An 18851-nucleotide genomic window follows, 5' to 3' on the forward strand; every position below is an offset into this window, starting at 1 on the left:
TGAATGTCTATGGATGAGCACATCTGTGATGGCTAAAATGCGTTGGAGCGCCACCTACATTTTAGATCTGTATATTGTGATGATAGAGAAAAACAATTTTAGTGCTTACTGCCATCTAGTGGAATGAAATAATACTTTTCAAAATGAGGTAGAATGAACAACCACAATTACATGATTACAAAGTTGACAACAACAACAAACATTTCATCAAAGAGTTTATAATAAGATTATAAAAGACATACAATATTATTTATGAACAATAGTCTTTTTTAATTATTATTACTCTGAGGGTTTTCTGCAAAATTAGACAATTTTTGCAATAAGTCCACAGTATGTGTGAATGGTGAGCTTTTAATCTTGAGTGTGAAAAATTGTGGGCGGCAGCCCAAAAATGCAACAGAGTTTAAGGGGTTAAAAAATACAAATTCTGCCTATAATCTAAACCAGCACTTGTTTGCTAATACAAACTCAAAATCTATCATTGAATCAAACTAACTTTGATATCCTTAAATCTTGTTTTTTCCATCTCTTGGTCAGTCAAAAAGTGCTAAAGATGGTCGATGACCAAACCCTTCCACTTCTGCAAGGATCTGAGCTGCCTCCTGGAGAACAGATCAAGCTGCCTGGGTTTTCGTTTGCATTCTATGTTCTGGCTCATAAAGACCATTTTTATCATCTGGAGAATCAGAAACGCAGAATATGTTTTGATTTTTTTTTTTATATTTTGTTGTGAGATTACTCTTTGTGAATGAACTACAAACTTGAAAAATGAGAATGTCTTTTAATATGCTGATTAGAAGCAATGTTTTTATTTATTAAATTTGTATTTAATAAAGTTACTGAGCTCAAGATAGCTAAAAGAGAAAGAATAATCAATAATGTATGAATAGCTTGTTAATTAAGTGGAAAAACAAATAAACCAATTTGGTGCAATGAATCCTTGTTATAAAAAAGGGTTTAAAGATGAAAACCAGTCATCAACTACTAAAGAACTTAATACTCCCATATGTGTAAATAATTAATTGTACTTTAAGAATCAAAGGGGTTTGCTTACTTTAGAAATGATCCATGCAGACCTGATCTAGTCATTTTCTGTCTGTGATATACAACAGTGTGGGTGTTACTGTGCGTGTATGTTTAACTAAATTCAGACTGGAAGACATGATGGAGCACACATTTAAGAATCTCAAAGAACATATCTCTATCTAGAAGATCTCTGTCTCCACCTTCATTTTAAATTATTTTTGCTTTTTAACTTTTCTAATACTTTACTAATACCTCATTTAATATTGGAGGAAATGCTTATAAAGCAGTTATGTCATTTATAAATGCACTTATCTTTATGTATGCCCTTTCCCTCAGTATCTACTGTCACAGCATAAATACATTTAGAATGGTATCTAAAGGGTCTACAACTCTGAGCAAGCAAATACCAATTAATTATTTATCTTACATTTGGCTTATTAGGTGCTGAAAAATTATAAATGCAGATTAAATATTTTTTTTTGCAAGCATGCACTTATTACTTTTATCAACAACTTTCCCATCTAAAAACAATAAATAATTTATCCGCTTAAAGATAAATTTACTATAGCTCTAATCTTTCCATGTTTCTCTCCAAACATGGTGAAATTGATGGGACAACTTGCCTCTTTCAACATGCTTTCAAGCTTATTATGTTTAACTCTCAGTTATCTTCAGCTTGTCTATGGAAAGACAAATACGCCAGACACACTTATCAAGAGCAGCTAATAAAGTGCTTTAGTTTAATGTGTGTCTGCCATAGTCGACAGATGGCAAGCATGCAATCTGTAAGCTAGAGTTTCACTTCCAAGCAACTTCCTATTTAAGGAGCCTACTGTATATTACCTATGCACTAAATACTTCCTACCAGTTAATCTAGAAGAACAAAGTCAAGAGTTTTTTGTCATGGTATTAGTCTGTGTATTGTTGAAAAGTAAAGGCTATTACTACTAATTGCTGTAACTGGCATGATATACTAACCAAGCAATGCATAAGTGTCCTTTAGGTCATTGTTAATAAAGTCATCTCTGTTTTGATCAAGGTATTTGAAGGCATTAGTCATGAATTTGCATAGAGATTATTGTAAAAGTGAATGGCTAATTCTTATTGTAGAGAGATTTTCTGAATTTTCTGCATGTTATCATATTGAAGTACAGAAATGTTATTGGAGAAATCACATTTTAATTCTGGGTCGATAAACTTTAGTTTAAGATCCCGAGTGCAACACTAGAAAAATAAACACACCTTTGCTAAAAAGGCAATAACTATTTTTAGTGGTAACCTTTACTTTTATAAAATAATCTGATTAACAGGAGGAATTACTACCATCAAGACAATAAAAAATAATAATAATAATAAAATAAAATTAAAATCTGATATATTAATGAAAAGGCACATTTTGTTCTGGCCATCAGGTCTTGATATTCTTCAATAGAAATGAGCAGATCGATACATCCATTCCCCTTCTGCCACTCACTTGATGTTGTGTCGAGGTAGTAACACTAGTGGTCACTCTTGGGAGCCCCAAAACACCTCAGATCTTTGAGAAAAGGCCAATTAAAATTGGCGAGTGGAATTTGCATCCCTTTCCCCAGGACATACGGGTATAAAAGGAGCTGGAACACATCCATTTATTCAGATTTGTTTCTTCAGAGCCGAGCTGTTGTGTGTCAGCAAGCTGAATAAGACTGCTTTTCCAATTCACCTCTACAGAAGCATTTTCTGTTGGATATACGGCACATTCCAGCAGCTTTCTCTCCATCCGCACGCCTAGTGCATAGTACGCCCCTGGGCACTTCCATAGCGCTAAAAGAGTGTATTTCTGATCTAAAGAGTACATTTCCTCCATTAGAGCAAACACATTTTTTTAAAGATGCTTTTCCATCTCTGTGTAGTTTCTGGATCCTTCAGCTCTTCCACTCTGATACCGACGTGCTGCAGGAGCTGCGCTCAGTGAACAACCTCGTCCTCCGTGCAACAAAGGGCATGGCACAGGCACTCTGGCAGACGATGTCCACTCTCGTGGTCCTGGAGTGCCAGCTGTAGCTGAACTTGGTTGAGATGAGGGATGCAGACAAGGCACGTTTTCTGAATGCGGCCATCTCCCAGGTTGGCCTTTTCGGTGACACCGTCGAGGATTTGGTCCAGCAGTTCTCGGCGGTGAAGAAACAGACAGAGGCGATACAACACATCTTGCGGTACAAGAGTACGAACCCTTACTTCGCGTGGCTATCACGTCAGCCTGCCACCACTCTTCAGCACTTGGACAGACCTGGCGTTTCTGCGGGCTGGAGTCCCCCTACAGCAAGTGTCCAGGCATGGTTACAAAAGACGCCTCCAAGTCAGGCTGGAGCGCCGTGTACCATGGACACACAGTTGCCGGCTCCTGGACAAGACCATGCCTGCGTTGGCACATCAACTGCTTCAAGTTGCTGGCGGTACAGCTCGCCCTATGGAGGCTATTGCCATTGATCCAGGGCAAGCAGGTGTTGTCCGGACGAACTACAAGGCGACAGTTGCATGTATAAACCACCAAGGGGTCTGCGCAAACACGCGTTCACTCCAGTGAGCCTACTTGCACAGACCCTGAGCAAGGTCAGGGAGGACGAAGAACAAGTCACCCTTGTGGGGCCTTCTTGGCCCATCCAGACTTGGTTCTCGGACCTCACGCTCCTTGTGACAGTTCAGCTGGCTATATCCAGCTGGCCGGGTGTACCACTTGCGTATAGCACCTTTCCCTTCCAGGAGGTGAAATCGTGTGGTCTTTTCTCCCATGCGAGATCACGAAACATGAGCCCTAGATGTCCATCCTCCTTAGCCCTCTGACTCGCAAATTCAGTGGAGGAATTCGTAGTTGGACCCAGTACGTGTGCTAACATGCCCTGTACAAGGGTAAGTGCTCCACAGGAGATGGTTACCTCGGTAACCTCCTGTGATGTATCTTCATCGACAACGTCAAAGTCTCGTTCACAAGTCTCATTCCCTTCATCAGGGAACAGAGGTTACTGGAGGTTAACCGAGACAATACTGATGTGGTATCAAGAATATCGATCCTCACATAAAAATATATATTCGGAAGGTTGTTTTTTAACTAGTGATATTATTATTTAGATAACATGTGTAGTAATGCGTCTCATAAGCTTCGAAGAATACTAGTGAATTGTTGCATGGTGGTGGACATTTTTTTTTTTCTCCTCATCTTGATACGCAGAAATGCTAAAATACACCATCAGTCACAGACAGTGCTCACACTTTCAGGCTTGTTCAGAAAAACAGCATCTGGAGTTATTCACACTAAGTAGTGAAAATCCTAGATGTGACATTTATTATAATGGGATTATTTGACAATTTTTACAGGTGATTTAAATTCAGAGTTGTTAAAACATCGATAATCTGTAATCCTCGTTAATAAAGGATACTCTTATGAAAACTACCCCTGTAGTAATATTGTATAAACCATGACTAGTAACCATTACTGTAGTAACCATGTTTTTTGGCAGTAACCAAGGTTTTGATACAATTAACCATGGCGTTACTGTAGTATCCATATTGTAACTTGGTTTTAGTAATAGTAACCATATAATAATATCTATGGTTAATTTTGTGGTTTTATATGTGGCTTATATTTACAGATATTTTAAGGGTAAACAAAGCAGCCTAATAATTTTGTAATTTAGGCTTAGGCATATATAAAATGATAAAAGTAATAATTAACATTAATAAAGTTACTAATTTTATCTAAAGAATTTGTAAAAATTAAATTAATTTATTAGAGGTATCAAGATGGACTGGCGACCTGTCCAGGGTGTCCCCCGCCTTTCGCCCAATGTTAGCTGGGATAGGCTCCAGCCCCCCGCGACCCTGTACACAGGATAAGCGGTTGACGATGGATGGATGGATGGATGGATGGATGGATGGATAGAGGTATCAAAATTGGCCTAAAAGTACTTGGTATCGGATCGAAAAGAAAATAAGTGGTATTGTCCATCCCTATTTGCAAATAAATAAATAAATTATTTTATTTAAAAAAATGTGTTTGAAAACTTTTTGATTATGTTGGTGTACACTCATGTATTGAAGGTGCAATGAAAGTATTTTAATAACTTTTACTTTTTTAAATTATGAAACCAATTTGGACCAGATTCCACAGGGGCTGGCCCACCCATTCATGAGCTTGACCCACTTTGACACCACTCCCACCCTCCAAATGTTTGGCCCACCCAGAGGGTCCTAAAGCCCACCCATACATCTGAGCTTGAGCCAGGCCTGTGTAGATATGTTAGTAGATGTTTTAAATGGAAAAATACTTTGCATAACATTGTGACATTTGTATTAAATGTATTGATAGATGGTCTAATTCGAAATGTATTGTAATAGAACATTGTAAATGTAATCTGACACAAACTGGACAAACAAAATACACATTGTTTTTCCCCCACCAGGCGGCGATGTTCACCTCTCAAATATTTGTTTTGTTAAAAGACAACGCTCCTTTACATTTAGTAAACTTTTAAATGTTCTGAAATGTACCATATTTATAGTGATATTTACACACCGCTCTCATGGCTGAGTGCAGTCAAGCCCTGCGGTGTCAGTGCTAAGTTGGGCATGGCTGATGCTGAAGGGATCGTTGTTTGCAGTGGCCCAATGCTTGCATGAGAGTGGGAGAGCAAGACTCTGTCTGGCAGCCCATCTTCTCCGTCTCCAGGGAGAAATCCCACGGCCAATGAACATAAGCCCACACTCCAACCATGTGGTTTGTCCACCAAGGCCCGCGGTACTCAGAACTCTCAGCTTCATTAAGAGGCGCCGTCTGGATGCATGAGGGGCCAAGTCAATATAGCAATGTCAGAGACTTTGCCCATTCTGCCAAATAGTTAACAGAGATATTTAACATCTCCATACTTTACCATGTGCACTTCTGAAGTCTATATAGATGTTATTGATTTATAAACGGAACAGTTAGTTCCGGTCCAAATCGGACGACCTGCATTTCTCAAGAGCACTGGCACGCTTCTCTATACATTTTGTTCTTCGTTTATTTTGATTTCATTGACTGATTAGTTCAGTCGCCATTTCTGGAGATTGCTAATTTATTCCAGTAGGTGGCAACATAATGAACGGTTTTTTTTTTTTTTTTTTGAGCCATTCAAGCATTCAATCACTGACTCAGTTGATAATTTGTAAAACAAAAATAAAAATAAAAATAAAAATAAACACCAGAAAATTTGTATTACTGTCATGGTTACTACAATATTACTGTAGTAAAGCATTACTATTTGGATAGTGCAGTATTATAGTTTTAAAACATGTTAATTGCTGTTGTTCTGTATATCAGCATGACTGTGATTACCTTGCAAAACAATTACCATGGTTTTACTATAATATTATTGCCGTAACCATTACTGTAGTAACCATGTTTTTTTGGCAGAAAACATTGTTTTGATACATTTACTGTGGTTTTACTACAGTGATACTGTAGTATGTATCTATATAGTAACCATCATTTTACTATAGTAATATTGTAGTACTTGTCATGTCTAGATGTGTTTTTGTTCATGTTTTGTGTTCATGTCTTTTATTTTGAAATTCTAGTTCCTGGTTCTTGTCATGTGGTTCCCTTGTCATGTGATTTCATGTTTCCCTCCTTGATCATGTGTCTTTGTTTCATTGGTTCATTGTTTGATTACTTTATTATTAGTTCTAGTTTGTCATTGGTTTTAGGTTATTAGTCTTGTTATCTTGTTTATAGTTCTGTCTGTTCATTGGTTGTCTCGTTACCCATGTCTGTGTATATAAGCCTTCATGTTTGCCATTGTCTCTTGTCAACTATTGTACACGTGTGAGTGTAACATTGTTGTTTTTTAGCCAAGCCTAGTTTATGTTAAAATTTGTTCATGTTTCGAGTTAGGGTTTTAGATCTCACTTTTGTTTAATTAAACTGCACACCGTTGTCATTGCCAGCAGCAACATCATCGTTACAGTACATTTTGCTGGATGGATTACTTCTGAATTGTAATCTGGTAGATTACAAACTAAAGGACTGCAATTGTAATCCGTAGCATAATCTCTGGGATTGCATTTAAGTAATCTAATCTGATAATTTTTTGATTACTTTTGACTTAATTCTTGTTTATTTGTTATCACATGCATTGGAGTAGGATAAGCTTGTAACATTTTGACAGTGTTGCTTAAATGTATAAAATAAACTTTACATCAAAATATGAGAACTGATTTGATTTTTTTTTTTTTTTTTTTTGTGCGTTTACTCTATAATGCTATTTGTTTCTGAGTAAAACCAAAAAAGGCAGTTTTGGCATTACAAAACCCATACATGTTTATCACATTTGTGAATCAAAGTCACAATAAATAAATAAACGGTCTCAAAAGTTGTCACAATAGCAAATGAAACAGAGTACAAAAGCAATTTGTGTAACTAAAATGAACTTTATTGGTTCTGCACTTATGTGTGGATTACTGCTCTATCTTTAATGTAATTATAGCTAGTGGCTAGTATCAAGTTTGTATGTGCAATTACACCCCCAATGAAAAAACACTCGAAGTCTTACTGAATGTATTTAAAAATTAGAGGGATTAATACATTAATTTGTAATAATTGTATTCCATAAAAAGCTAATGTAATCTGATTATTTAAAAATGTAATTTCATCTAATTACATGTACTTGATTTTTGTAATTAATTATGTAATCCAGATTAAATGTAATACTTTTCTACCTGGCATTGACTATGACTGTAAACATGACTAATTGTGTGGTTCCTATTTTACTACAAAAGCGTGGTTAATGGAATGGTATGCTGAAAATGTTACTCCCTGTCCTGAAATATATCACTGAAATAAGTGTCCTCCTGAGATATCTCACCTGTCTCTGTGACAGCACTAGACTGTGTAAAAAGCAAACAAAAATGTGACCGCTGGCTGTCTTCTGATTGATCAGCCAACAAGAAGACTTTGACAAGCTTTCTGTCTGTCAATCATTTTGCACGTTCTCAGTGTAGTAGTAGGTACTGGTATTTTAGAGTTACTTGGTAGGTACAGCTACAGACCAGAGATCTCCAAATGGAGCAAACCACTTTTTGAGTAACCACCCCCCTTCTGGAGTAACCCCAGCCTCCATTTGTAGGTCTCCAGCCTGCAGCTTTACCTACTTGTAAAATTCAGGTTTAATCATGTCATAATCAGGATCTTTCAACAGTTGTGGCTGAGGGAGCTATTTTGCCACAAGAAGGTGTCGGTCTCAAGTCTCAATGTTATCTTTGGAAAGCGGTGTTTTGGAGAGCATCTTGTGGAAGTTCCAGAACGGCTAAATCACTTACAAAACCAAAGTAATAAACCCATGGTTATTTTTCAAAAGGCCAGGGCACATCACTCTTGCAAATGCAATACTGTTTAAGTAATATAATCTAGCTAAGAACTTTCTGAGAACCCCCTTCAAGATTACATAATGACTAAGTAATACATGATTCAGCATTCAATAGAAGTCTTGGTTTCGTGAGACATAAACAAACAATCTCTCCCTCACACTCTCTCTCTTGCTCTTATGAAACATAAACAAACAATCTTTTCTCTCTCTCTCTCTGAAATTCGGACTTGAGTGCTACATTTGCAGTCCTTGCATATACACAGGGCGACATTTCTTTAACTCTAAACTAAGCAAATGCCAAAGTAAATGTTCAGTCACAGATACAGGGCGGAGAAACGCACTGGTGCCTCCCACACACGGTTCAATAATCGCTGGACAACAAGTCTGTGTTCTCTGAACTTGAGGAAACTTGAAGGTAAACTTTTGGAAAACTATAAAAAAAAGTTGTTAGTACCTCAATGTAATCGCTCACTGTCGACCTAATCGCTCTAAAATGAACTACCCCAGTACTTCAGGACGTCGGAATCTCAAAGGTTAATCACGGGGAATGAAATATTTATCCGACACGAGACGCGAATTCCAAATGGACTGCAGGCTTTTATTGGGAATAATCACAGGTAAGATTCACCATTAATGATGTAATGGGTGGAAAAAAAAAAACATTCGTAAGTGGCTGTCATGTCAAGTGCTAATGTATTGTTGGGATCCGGGTTATGCCCTGCAAATCAGCTATAGATCACCTGTCAACGCACCTCCTTTGACATTTCCATTTTATGGCACTGCAGATTGTATGAAGCTTCCGAAGTACCAGTTTGCCAGCTTTACGTTCTCTTTTATTTACATGACACCAAGAGCGGCTGTGTGTTTACTTTAGTTGAGTGCCAGACTTTTTATACTACTATGAAAGTTTCTATTTTTAGCAATGGAAGATATTTAGCCCATTAGAAGACCTTCTATGTGTTAATCATGTAGGTGGGGATTTTAAAAGGAGCTCCTAATCAAAGGTCATTACTATCAATAATACTGAATGTATTACCTCTGCATTGAATCCTAGATAGCATTCTAAGTCCAAAGTTGTAGATTTGTTTCTGAGACATAGTTCCACCTGTAATTTGTTTGTTCTATGACCTCAGCTGTTTTCATATGCAATTACACCAAGGCTGAATGGAATACCACAAATGCACCAGCAAAAAGGAATGTGTCCTGTGATCCACATAATAACAGCAGCAACTGCACAGGTAAATTACATTGGCAACCCTATAGCCTACCTGTTTTTGTTGAACGAACAAGCATTCAGTATGCTGTGCTTTCAAGATGCCAGCTCATACATCTCATTCATTCTGTGCTTTCAAGATGACAGGTGGGGCTTCACTATAACTGACATTGGGTTGCTCTCACTTCCAGCAAAGATATGAGATGCAACACTGTGTTTGCCCCTGCTGCTGTGTTGTGAAATATGGGTTTCCCTTTGGCATGACATTCAAGTACAGTATTAAAATCCAGGCCACCTACTGAAGAGATACTTGACATTGAATTAAAAGATTTATTCATGGCATGCAAAAAGTTTCATTTGTGTGGTGGTTGCATTTGCTTAACATGCATCTATAAGAATATATGATTGTGCATTCCATGGTATAGTTGATGAAACATGGTCTGTTAGAATAATGAGCTTCATAGTCCCATAACCTTTTCTTTTCACACACAATCTCCAATTTAGCATCTCTATATAGCAGGTAATCCTCTCTGTCTGAAGTGAGGTCAAGTTACATGTAGCCAGAGGTAGTAATTAGATCCTGTCCCATTCATCTTTTAGTTCATTCCAAAGTCAGAGCTCAGGTTTCAAGAGGTCTGTGGTTATAGAACGGTCTTGTTTCAATTCTTTGAACTGAATTTGTCCTTTACAATTAGCTTCTGCATTGACACAAAAGATATTGTAAAAGAGTAAAAAGACAATAGTGTGATAATCTGTACTGCAGTTTCACCATGGTTACGTTTGTATTATTACCCTGAGTATTTAACTCGCCTGTTTTAGTGTGTAGTTGAATATGTTTTTCTGAATCATAAAGGTATTATTGTCACTTTAAATCTGGACAGATTCAAACGACGACCACATGTGGAGTGGACACTTCTCTAAGTGTCCAAAAGAATACATGCATTTCTGCATTAATGGTGCTTGTCGTTTTGTGAAGGAGCAGAACACTCCTTCCTGCAGGTGAGACTTTGATCAGCTGTGGAGGACCTGCCCATCTCTCAACCAATCAACACTCAGAAAAATGACATGTTGAATAAAACACTCTGTAATGACGATTCTTTTTTTTTTTTTTTACTTTTAAACAGATGCGAAATTGGATTTATTGGCTCCAGGTGTGAACATTCTGATTTCAGTTTCCTTGTAGGGGAAAGAAAGAAAATAGTCATCGTATGTGCAATCGCAGGATTAGTGTTTCTGATTCTGCTCATCGTCTTCATATGCATCTGTAAACAGTAAGTGATCTAAAGCAACACAATTCTAGAACACTTTGTCACAACTTGATTTCATTGTGTTTTTTACTATGTTAATTTGAGTTGGGACTACATGAATAGTTTTTGTGGTGTTATTGTAGCATTGATTAAATTGGGCAGTGGATTTCCATTAAATTAAGTGTTGGTTTGTGTGTTTTTGTGCAAGATGAATATAAAGGGGGATAATGGTTAGTGTTGTGTTTTGTTATGTTATGTTGAGATTTAGAAGAGTTTCGGTTTTGTTGGAGATTTGGGGGTTACCATTATGGTGAAGAGTGGAGTTTGAGTATAACCATGAGGACAGATAAGTGTTGCACATGAAAATGATTGCTGGTTTTATTGAGCAGTTGTGCTAACCATAGCATAGTTACCAAACTACACTCTGTTGTCCGTCCAACCAGCATGTATTTGGCATGCTAACATTAATTTTCACAAGTTAATACATAAAGAAATAAAAGAGATTTATTTGAGTTAAATTGATGCAACTAATTCTGTTGGGTTTACCCAATTCAACTAGGTTCCTTCTACACAAAGTGTATGTGTTGAGGGTACATAGTAATTTTAAGTTAAGAAAACTCATTTAAAACATGTGGAACCACTGTCCAAGATTGAATCAAGTTCAGCCAAAGAGCTATTTTTTTAAGTGTACAGTAAATGTACTTTGCCTTTATAGTAATGTCTAGATTCAAGTTTAAATTTGTTTGTTTTCTGTTCAGTGTTTTTTTAAGGCAATGTTCACCCAAAAATGAAAATTCTGTCATCATTTACTCACCCTCATGTTGTTCCAAACATGTATGACTCTCTGCGTGGAATACAAAAGGAGCGATTTGTAGAACAATTTCCAGGCTGTTTTTGTCCATGCAATGAATGTGAACAGTGATCACATCTGTCCGTGGTCCCAATCTTTCATTGTATGGAATGAGCAGTTTGGATATTCTGATTGATAACTCCTTTTGGGGTCAAAGGAAGAAAGAAAGTCATACAGGTGTGGATTTGAACGAATGAGGATGAGTAATTGATGACCACATTTTCAATTTTGGATAAACTATACCTTTACACTTCAATGTCACATAGTCTTTTCCTTAATGATTAAAGTAAAATATCATTTTAAAGATTTTCTTTTTGTTTCTGTTCACAGAAAACGATATAAACCATGTAGAAAGAAGAGAAGAAAAAAGGAAACAAGAGCTGAAGTTGAGAAGCTCAGTTCTCTTACTGCAAATGAATCTTTTGACACATCTATCACAAATGCTGTGTGAAGTAAGTACTGCATATATTAAGCATCTGTTTGCCAAAATTTGTATTTCTTCTATCCGTTCACACTAACCACATGGAAAACCTTACAATGGAAAAACAAAATATTCATCTCGCATTGCCAAATTTTGGAAGTCTGTCTGGATAAAAGTGCCTGCTAAATGAATGACTGTAAATGTACTACACACTGTCATACTGCCATATTTAACTCATTTCAGAGTATTCCGTTACTTTATCCAAGATAAGATGTTTAAATTAAATTAGTTGAAAATTCTGTCATTATTTACTCGTTGCTTTGTCATTTCGTTTTCAGAATGTCTGATTTGTGGCTCAAAAAACGAGAAAAGCATTTTAAATTTATAAAAAAATTAATCGTTTATTCGTGCGCTTTATTTCAGGTCTTCCAATGCCACGAGATCATTCTGTATAAGGAACAGATCTATATATAAGTCTTTGAGCCCAATTTTAAGAGAGCTAGCATTAAGCGCAGCGCTATGCCATGCCATAAATCATAAGCACAAAGTCAGTGGGCATGACCATGAAGTTTTGGTATTTTCGTGCAACCATGCGCTACAGTAAGTCTAGGCATGAATGGGTTTGGTGAAATCGTGCATGCTAATTGCTAATTAGGTCAAGTGCAGTTTAATTTGGAGGTTATCTGATTATTGCAGCATCTGCTTCCTATTAAATATATGCTATAATATTCTCTGAAGCACCAGCAATATAAACAAAGACAGCACATTCATAAGAAGTCGATAGTGTAAATGGACTGGATGCAATGAATTAAAACAATAGAACCGGTCGATTTTGAAAAATGTAATTAATGTATTAAAAAACAAAAAATTATTTCAAATTACACTTCAAACAAAATGTAAAAATAACAAAGTGGTCAAAAAAATAAATCATAGCTAATCCAAAATGTTACTCTCTCCAACTTCTTCCACCGGCCCCTTCTGCTGTGTCTTAAAAATCACTCTAAGACAACAGGTTGAAAAATATCAATACAAATTAGATCATAAATACAATTGTAAATATAATCATAATAATAATCATTGAAAAGTAAACCATGACCTAAAGATAGTTTAACATAAGTATTTGTTTCATAAAACGGCAGCAACCGTTATTGTCATGGAAATAATTTTATGGTCAACAATATTTTCAGAGTTTGGACATTTTATTACCACCTGCTGGTGGAATTTTCAATCTGCAAATTTTCAATCTGCAAATGCAGGAACTGGGTTTGGACTTTGCGCTGTGATAAGGCGTGCTTTTGAAACGTCTTAGTGCAATGACCTATTTCTCAGGAAAATAGCTAATTGTGCTTTGTGCCACTTCATTGATATACAATACACCCACAGTTTACACGCATACACCCACAGACAGCACAAAATCTCCACCCGTAAGACGGAGCTCACGGTCGTTGTAAGTAACACTGCACTTTGAGCCCTGTATTTAATAATCAGCTTTCCCACCCATTGTATGTCTGATCCTGACCCGCATTCATTTAAAATGTAAAACATTGCTGCCTCAAGAAGCCTTGTCTTGTGCCAATTGCATGATTTTAATACGTGGATGTATATTTTTGTATATACAGATAGGAAGATTTTCAGTAATTGAAACTAGCTATTTTTTGGTTTCAGATGACTTAAAATGCAGCACGAGTCGTTTGTATTACTTTTTAATGCGTTCGCTGTTATTTTTTGAATCAGTTATTGTAACTCTACTTGTATCTGCTTATGTATTTTATGTTCTTGAGATTTGGTTAGGTTTAGGCATAGGGGTGGGGTTATGTGATCAAAAATATCTTTATAATGTAACTAAAATGATTGTGACTAAATCCCTTACATGCTTTATATTATTGATAAATGGTTTGCATTAGGAATGAGATTGGGTTAGGGGATCTAAAATACTGATATTATAGGGTAAGATAACTAAAATAATGTATTTCTAAGTATAATAAAACATTGTGGTTAAACGCGCAATAATATTTGAAGATTGCTGGGCCTGTGATGGAATCGTCCGAACTGAGGAGAGACATGGTGTATGAAAAATGTCACCAACACCTCACTTATGAGACTGCCCTCAAAATTTACATTTAAGCGATCTTTGAATCCGGACACATCCATCGTTGTGGAGCACACAAGCTCTGTAGATTCACCTATAAAAACTACATGATGTAATATTTCTACTCCATGCAACCGGTCATCCTAGTTCAACCTAAAGCACCAGAGCAAGCCACTCTAGCTCTAAAATACAGATTGGAAGCAAGGAAAAAAGTTACATTTTTGATTGTCCTTCATTTTGAGACTGTTGGTTGTCAGTCCAACGATGCTTAGCGGCAAAAATATAATGCTGTACCTCACTTTTAGGAATGAACACAGTAGCACCATAAACTTCCCATCAACAAATGACATTTTAGATCAAATACAGTAGGTTTATAAGAAATTTAGCTGATTTGGCGCTGAGCTTTTTTATTATTAAAGATTTAGGTGTGCAAAGAAATGGGTGTCATAGTCTTATTTGTTTCTGTGAAGCAGTGATGAGCACCTGCTGGTTGGTGATGGCCTGATTATAGTGTGAAAATGGGGAGTTGATCTGGATAGTGACGAAAGCAGTACTTTACTGTAATCCGGAATGGACTTTAAATGGACTTTGGAGATGTGGCATGTCGGACGACAACCTTTGCCGTTCATTCTGCTAATGTTTACCACATTCTTCACGCAGCAACTGCCTTGCTAGTTTAAAAAACTTTTGAGAAAAGAAGGTATGTTTCTTCAGTATGGATGTAATGAGTGTGTTAACTCATAACTGAAATATATGACCAGCTAGTGTGCAATATTCTGAATGTAAACAAAGCCCAGCACCATCCTTGCTGGTTAAGATGCTGTATAGGCCTGTTATATTTCTATTTCATATGAAGCACAGAATGTTGAAAATAGTTACCATATACTGGGATTTATATATGCTTATGTATTATTATGAAGAATAATAAAGTTATACATGCATAGTTACTGTGCCCTCTATAAGCATTGGGAGAGTAAATACAAAATTTGACTTTTTGCTGAACACTCATGGCATCTGTAAATATGATTGAAAGATGAATCAAAACTACAGAATGTCTCCTTTATTTCTGAATGTTTCAACACGTTTTGCAACACTTTTTAGAATTCCATCCCCCCATTTAATGTGAGCATACAGAGCATTCAGGAAGTATTCAGACCACTTCATTTATTCTGTACTTTTGTCTCATTCATCTTTTAGTCATATTTACAGATGCCTTAAGTGTACAGCAAAATTAGCAATTTATCTTTACTGTCCCAGTACGTATGAAGGGGACTGTATATTTACAACTTTCTGAAAGTAGCTCTCCTGACGTTGTGACATTGCTGAAACCTCCTTGGTTATATGGTGGTTACCTTAAACGTATAATAGCTTGATAGCCATGTTTTTGTGTTAAAAGATTAGTCCAATTTGTAATTCTAAGGACCTAAATATAAAATCTAATTACCAATTGCTTTGATTTATTTATTGTTTGAATATATACATATAAAATATTTTTCATTTTGTTTGTTGTGTTAAAAGAGTATATTGTGCTGAAAGTTTTACGTCATGGAAGAAATGTCATAATTAATGTGACTGTTTGTTGTTGCTGTTTTGAGAGAGAAGTATTAGCCATTATAGATATAAAATAGAAAACATGTTGTTGTTTCCTCTGATAAGTGAACAACAAAAACAATATATATATACATTTTTTTATTTTTTATTTATTTTTATTTTTTGTATCCGTTTATCTCGAAGTTGAGCAAACCTAAATGTATTTTGTTATTTTTTTAAAGTCTTTATTTACTAATGGTGCAGTTTGCTTTGAAAAAAAAAAAAAAAGGTGAAGTTAGATATTTGTTGCAGGTGCTATTCAGATTTGATCCCTTTCATTGTAAACACTAATACTATTTGAGATTCACTTCAAATTTAAAGTTGTATTTACTTCTCAACATACATAAAATGCTTTCATTAAATCGTGAATGTCAGTTTTTTTGGTGACTGTAAGTGTTACATAAGAGAGTTTATTTTTCAATAGACCTCTACAGGTTTGTTAGCATTGCTTAAGTAATGCATGTTTGTGGTATGTAAAATCATTCCATTATTTTCTGTAAAAGGTAAATGTTTCTTTTCCACATAACCCAATAATTTCCTCACATTAAAGTTGTCCATGAAATGCACAAAGGTTCTTAGCTAGAATAAATTATCCTCCAATCCTGCTTCTAAGAAATGTTCTGACCACTTTATTGTTTTTGGGGGTTTTTGGGTTTTATTTGTTTTCTGACCTAGTTCTCAAATCTCCTGTCTGTGTGATTATTTAACCTTTACCATGATAGATGAAGCTTTGAAGATCCATCATGTCTTAAGAACTTTTATTACTCATAAGTTGTCAAGGCCTCGGTGTGTGCTGATGCCAATTGGCCAGACCTCGTGTTTCAGCCATAAATAGCTTTCCTTGGCCTGATGTCAATGATTGAAGAACGACAGGAATCCTGCACCTCACTTTTCACTTGTCCATGCTATTTATTAGAGCTGTGTTAAATGTTTCATCAGAACATCACTTAACCTGACAAGTGTATGCTATATGATATCAAGCTTGCTTTTCAAGCAGAGGCAACAGAGATAAAGATTTTATAGGCATGTTCAGCAACGATATGTAAATGCTGAGATATATTATATCATGTGAGAGAATGAAGATAGGATAGGTCTCAGAGAATTAAATAGGTAACCGATAGAACACTTTCAACTACAGATAAGGGTTTCACAAGTGTGTCCCTCTGATCTACCCGCTGATCTAAATTTCTGGTTTAAAAATAAATTAAACAATATCTGTATAAGTCTATATACCATGAGCATTTTAAAGGAATAGTTCACCCAAAATCCCTCAAAGTTGCACTTTGGGAGCCACTGGGTAAATATTTAGTTACTTTATAATTGCCAAGGTCAAAGTGAATGCCCCAAATGACTGAATGTTTATCAGCTTGATTATTGTACTCTAAGGGAGATATTGGGCATAATGAAAGCCTCAGTCACCATTCACAGAAAAAAACATGCAATGAAAGTGAATGGTGACCGAGTCCCTAACATTCTGCTAAACATCTCCATGTGTTCCAGTGGAAGAAAGTAAGTCATATTGGTTTGGAACAACATGAGGGTGAGTAGATTTTTAATTTTTTGGGTGAACTATCCATTTAAGCATCCTCAGTATGTGGTATGGGACATCGTTCTGCAATGCCAATAATTTGAAAAACTTTAAAGAGGTCATACTGCCATCTGCAGTACAACATGAGAAGTCCTTGTTCCTCACTATTCAATGGGCATTTTTCAGGCAGTCAGCATTACACTGCAAATATTAGGTTGACAAACAATCCGCATTTTTGAACGTTCGCCCTCCCTAGGTATTATAAAGCATGTAATCTTTTTAAATGTATATAAAAAACTGATAAAACAATTTTCATGTTCTTTCGTTTGTCCCTAGTCCCTTTCCACAGTGTGTTTTCCTGGGTATCAAATTGTCTCTATCACACAGTTGTCTTTCTCATCTGAACCTGGTACAATGGTGCCATCGTTTTGCACACATCGTTAACACTTATGTAATAATGCAACAGCTGTGAATCCATCTTTCCATCTGTTTTTTTTTTTGTTGTTGTTTTTTTTGTCAGAGAGGTTGACCAGAGTGCAACACAAGCCTCAGATTGCTTTTATAGCAGGTGGCTTTGAGTAATTGACCATGCTTTCACCCAGAGTTCAGAGCTTTGACAGAGCTCCGGTGCATTTGGCAGCATCTATTGTGTGGTTTAAACCTGATTCTTTATTTTATTCTCAATGTCTTCAGAACTAAGGTTGACATGGTCTTAAATGAGATTTATGTTGCATTTCTGTTTAAGCTCATAGTGTGTAACAATGTTATATGGAAAAGAAATGCAGCATGACAGGATGATAGAGGCCCTTCACTATGATCACAGATGATCATTATAGTAATGCTGTGGTAAATAAAAAATCTACTTCTCTCAAGGTTATTTCAGATATGGTTGCAGTGCTGTTTCAGGCAATGATGTGAAACGGTTCTAACTGTAGCGTGTAACTAAAATGTGTGTTGCATGGAGGATGGAAAGACAAAGTTGTCTGAGGTGATGAAAATGATCAATCTTTTAAAAATGTAGTTTAAAACACACATGTCAAGTTCGTAGAAGTGTAATCTTTGTCCAATTTGGTTTCATAAAATTTTTCTAAAAAACTGAAAATGCCATATTGTGCAACCGTTAAGTATACTTTCCTTGCACCTGGAATACATGAGTGTACACAACTTGATCATTAATTTAAAAAATGTTTTAAACATATTTTTCAAGATAAAGCATGATTTTGAGTCAAGAATTTCAAGACGTTTTCTCTGGGTTACTCCAATATGCCTTTTCATAGAAATGTGAAAATATGGGATTTTTTTATTTATTAAATCATTACCAAATCTATACAATAAGTTTATGCTGTGTTTGTGCCGCAAAAATGTACGTTTGTGCTGGTTCGGTGTTTGAGTTATTATACATAATGTTTTTGACTGTGTGTTGTCACTTTCCACCCCACGTGGTCCAAATCACTCCAAACCGGTGCCGTTCATTTGTGCTCGATTTGTGCAGTTAAAAGAAACACTGC

At 36.1% G+C, this 18851-nt stretch overlaps 1 protein-coding gene across 3 annotated transcripts; it reads left to right on the top strand.

Annotated features, from left to right (window-relative positions):
- Positions 1 to 8673: 8673 nt before the first annotated feature.
- LOC127627896 (probetacellulin-like) lies at positions 8674 to 16415 on the top strand. Of its 3 annotated transcripts, XM_052104504.1 has the most exons (7): positions 8674 to 8820; positions 8913 to 9022; positions 9539 to 9643; positions 10500 to 10617; positions 10743 to 10889; positions 12046 to 12167; positions 14699 to 16415. In XM_052104504.1, the coding sequence occupies exons 2-6, from the start codon at positions 8953 to 8955 to the stop codon at positions 12164 to 12166; spliced, it is 561 nt and encodes a 186-aa protein (XP_051960464.1). In that variant the 5' UTR covers positions 8674 to 8820; positions 8913 to 8952; the 3' UTR covers position 12167; positions 14699 to 16415. The 3 variants fall into 3 exon arrangements, with proteins under 3 accessions (XP_051960464.1, XP_051960463.1, XP_051960462.1); XM_052104503.1 differs by having other exon boundaries at positions 8695 to 9022; positions 14696 to 16415; XM_052104502.1 differs by having other exon boundaries at positions 8697 to 9022.
- The last annotated feature ends 2436 nt before the right edge of the window (positions 16416 to 18851 follow it).

The sequence above is a fragment of the Xyrauchen texanus genome, chromosome 34, assembly GCF_025860055.1.
Source record: "Xyrauchen texanus isolate HMW12.3.18 chromosome 34, RBS_HiC_50CHRs, whole genome shotgun sequence".
Classification (NCBI taxonomy): Eukaryota; Metazoa; Chordata; class Actinopteri; order Cypriniformes; family Catostomidae; genus Xyrauchen; species Xyrauchen texanus.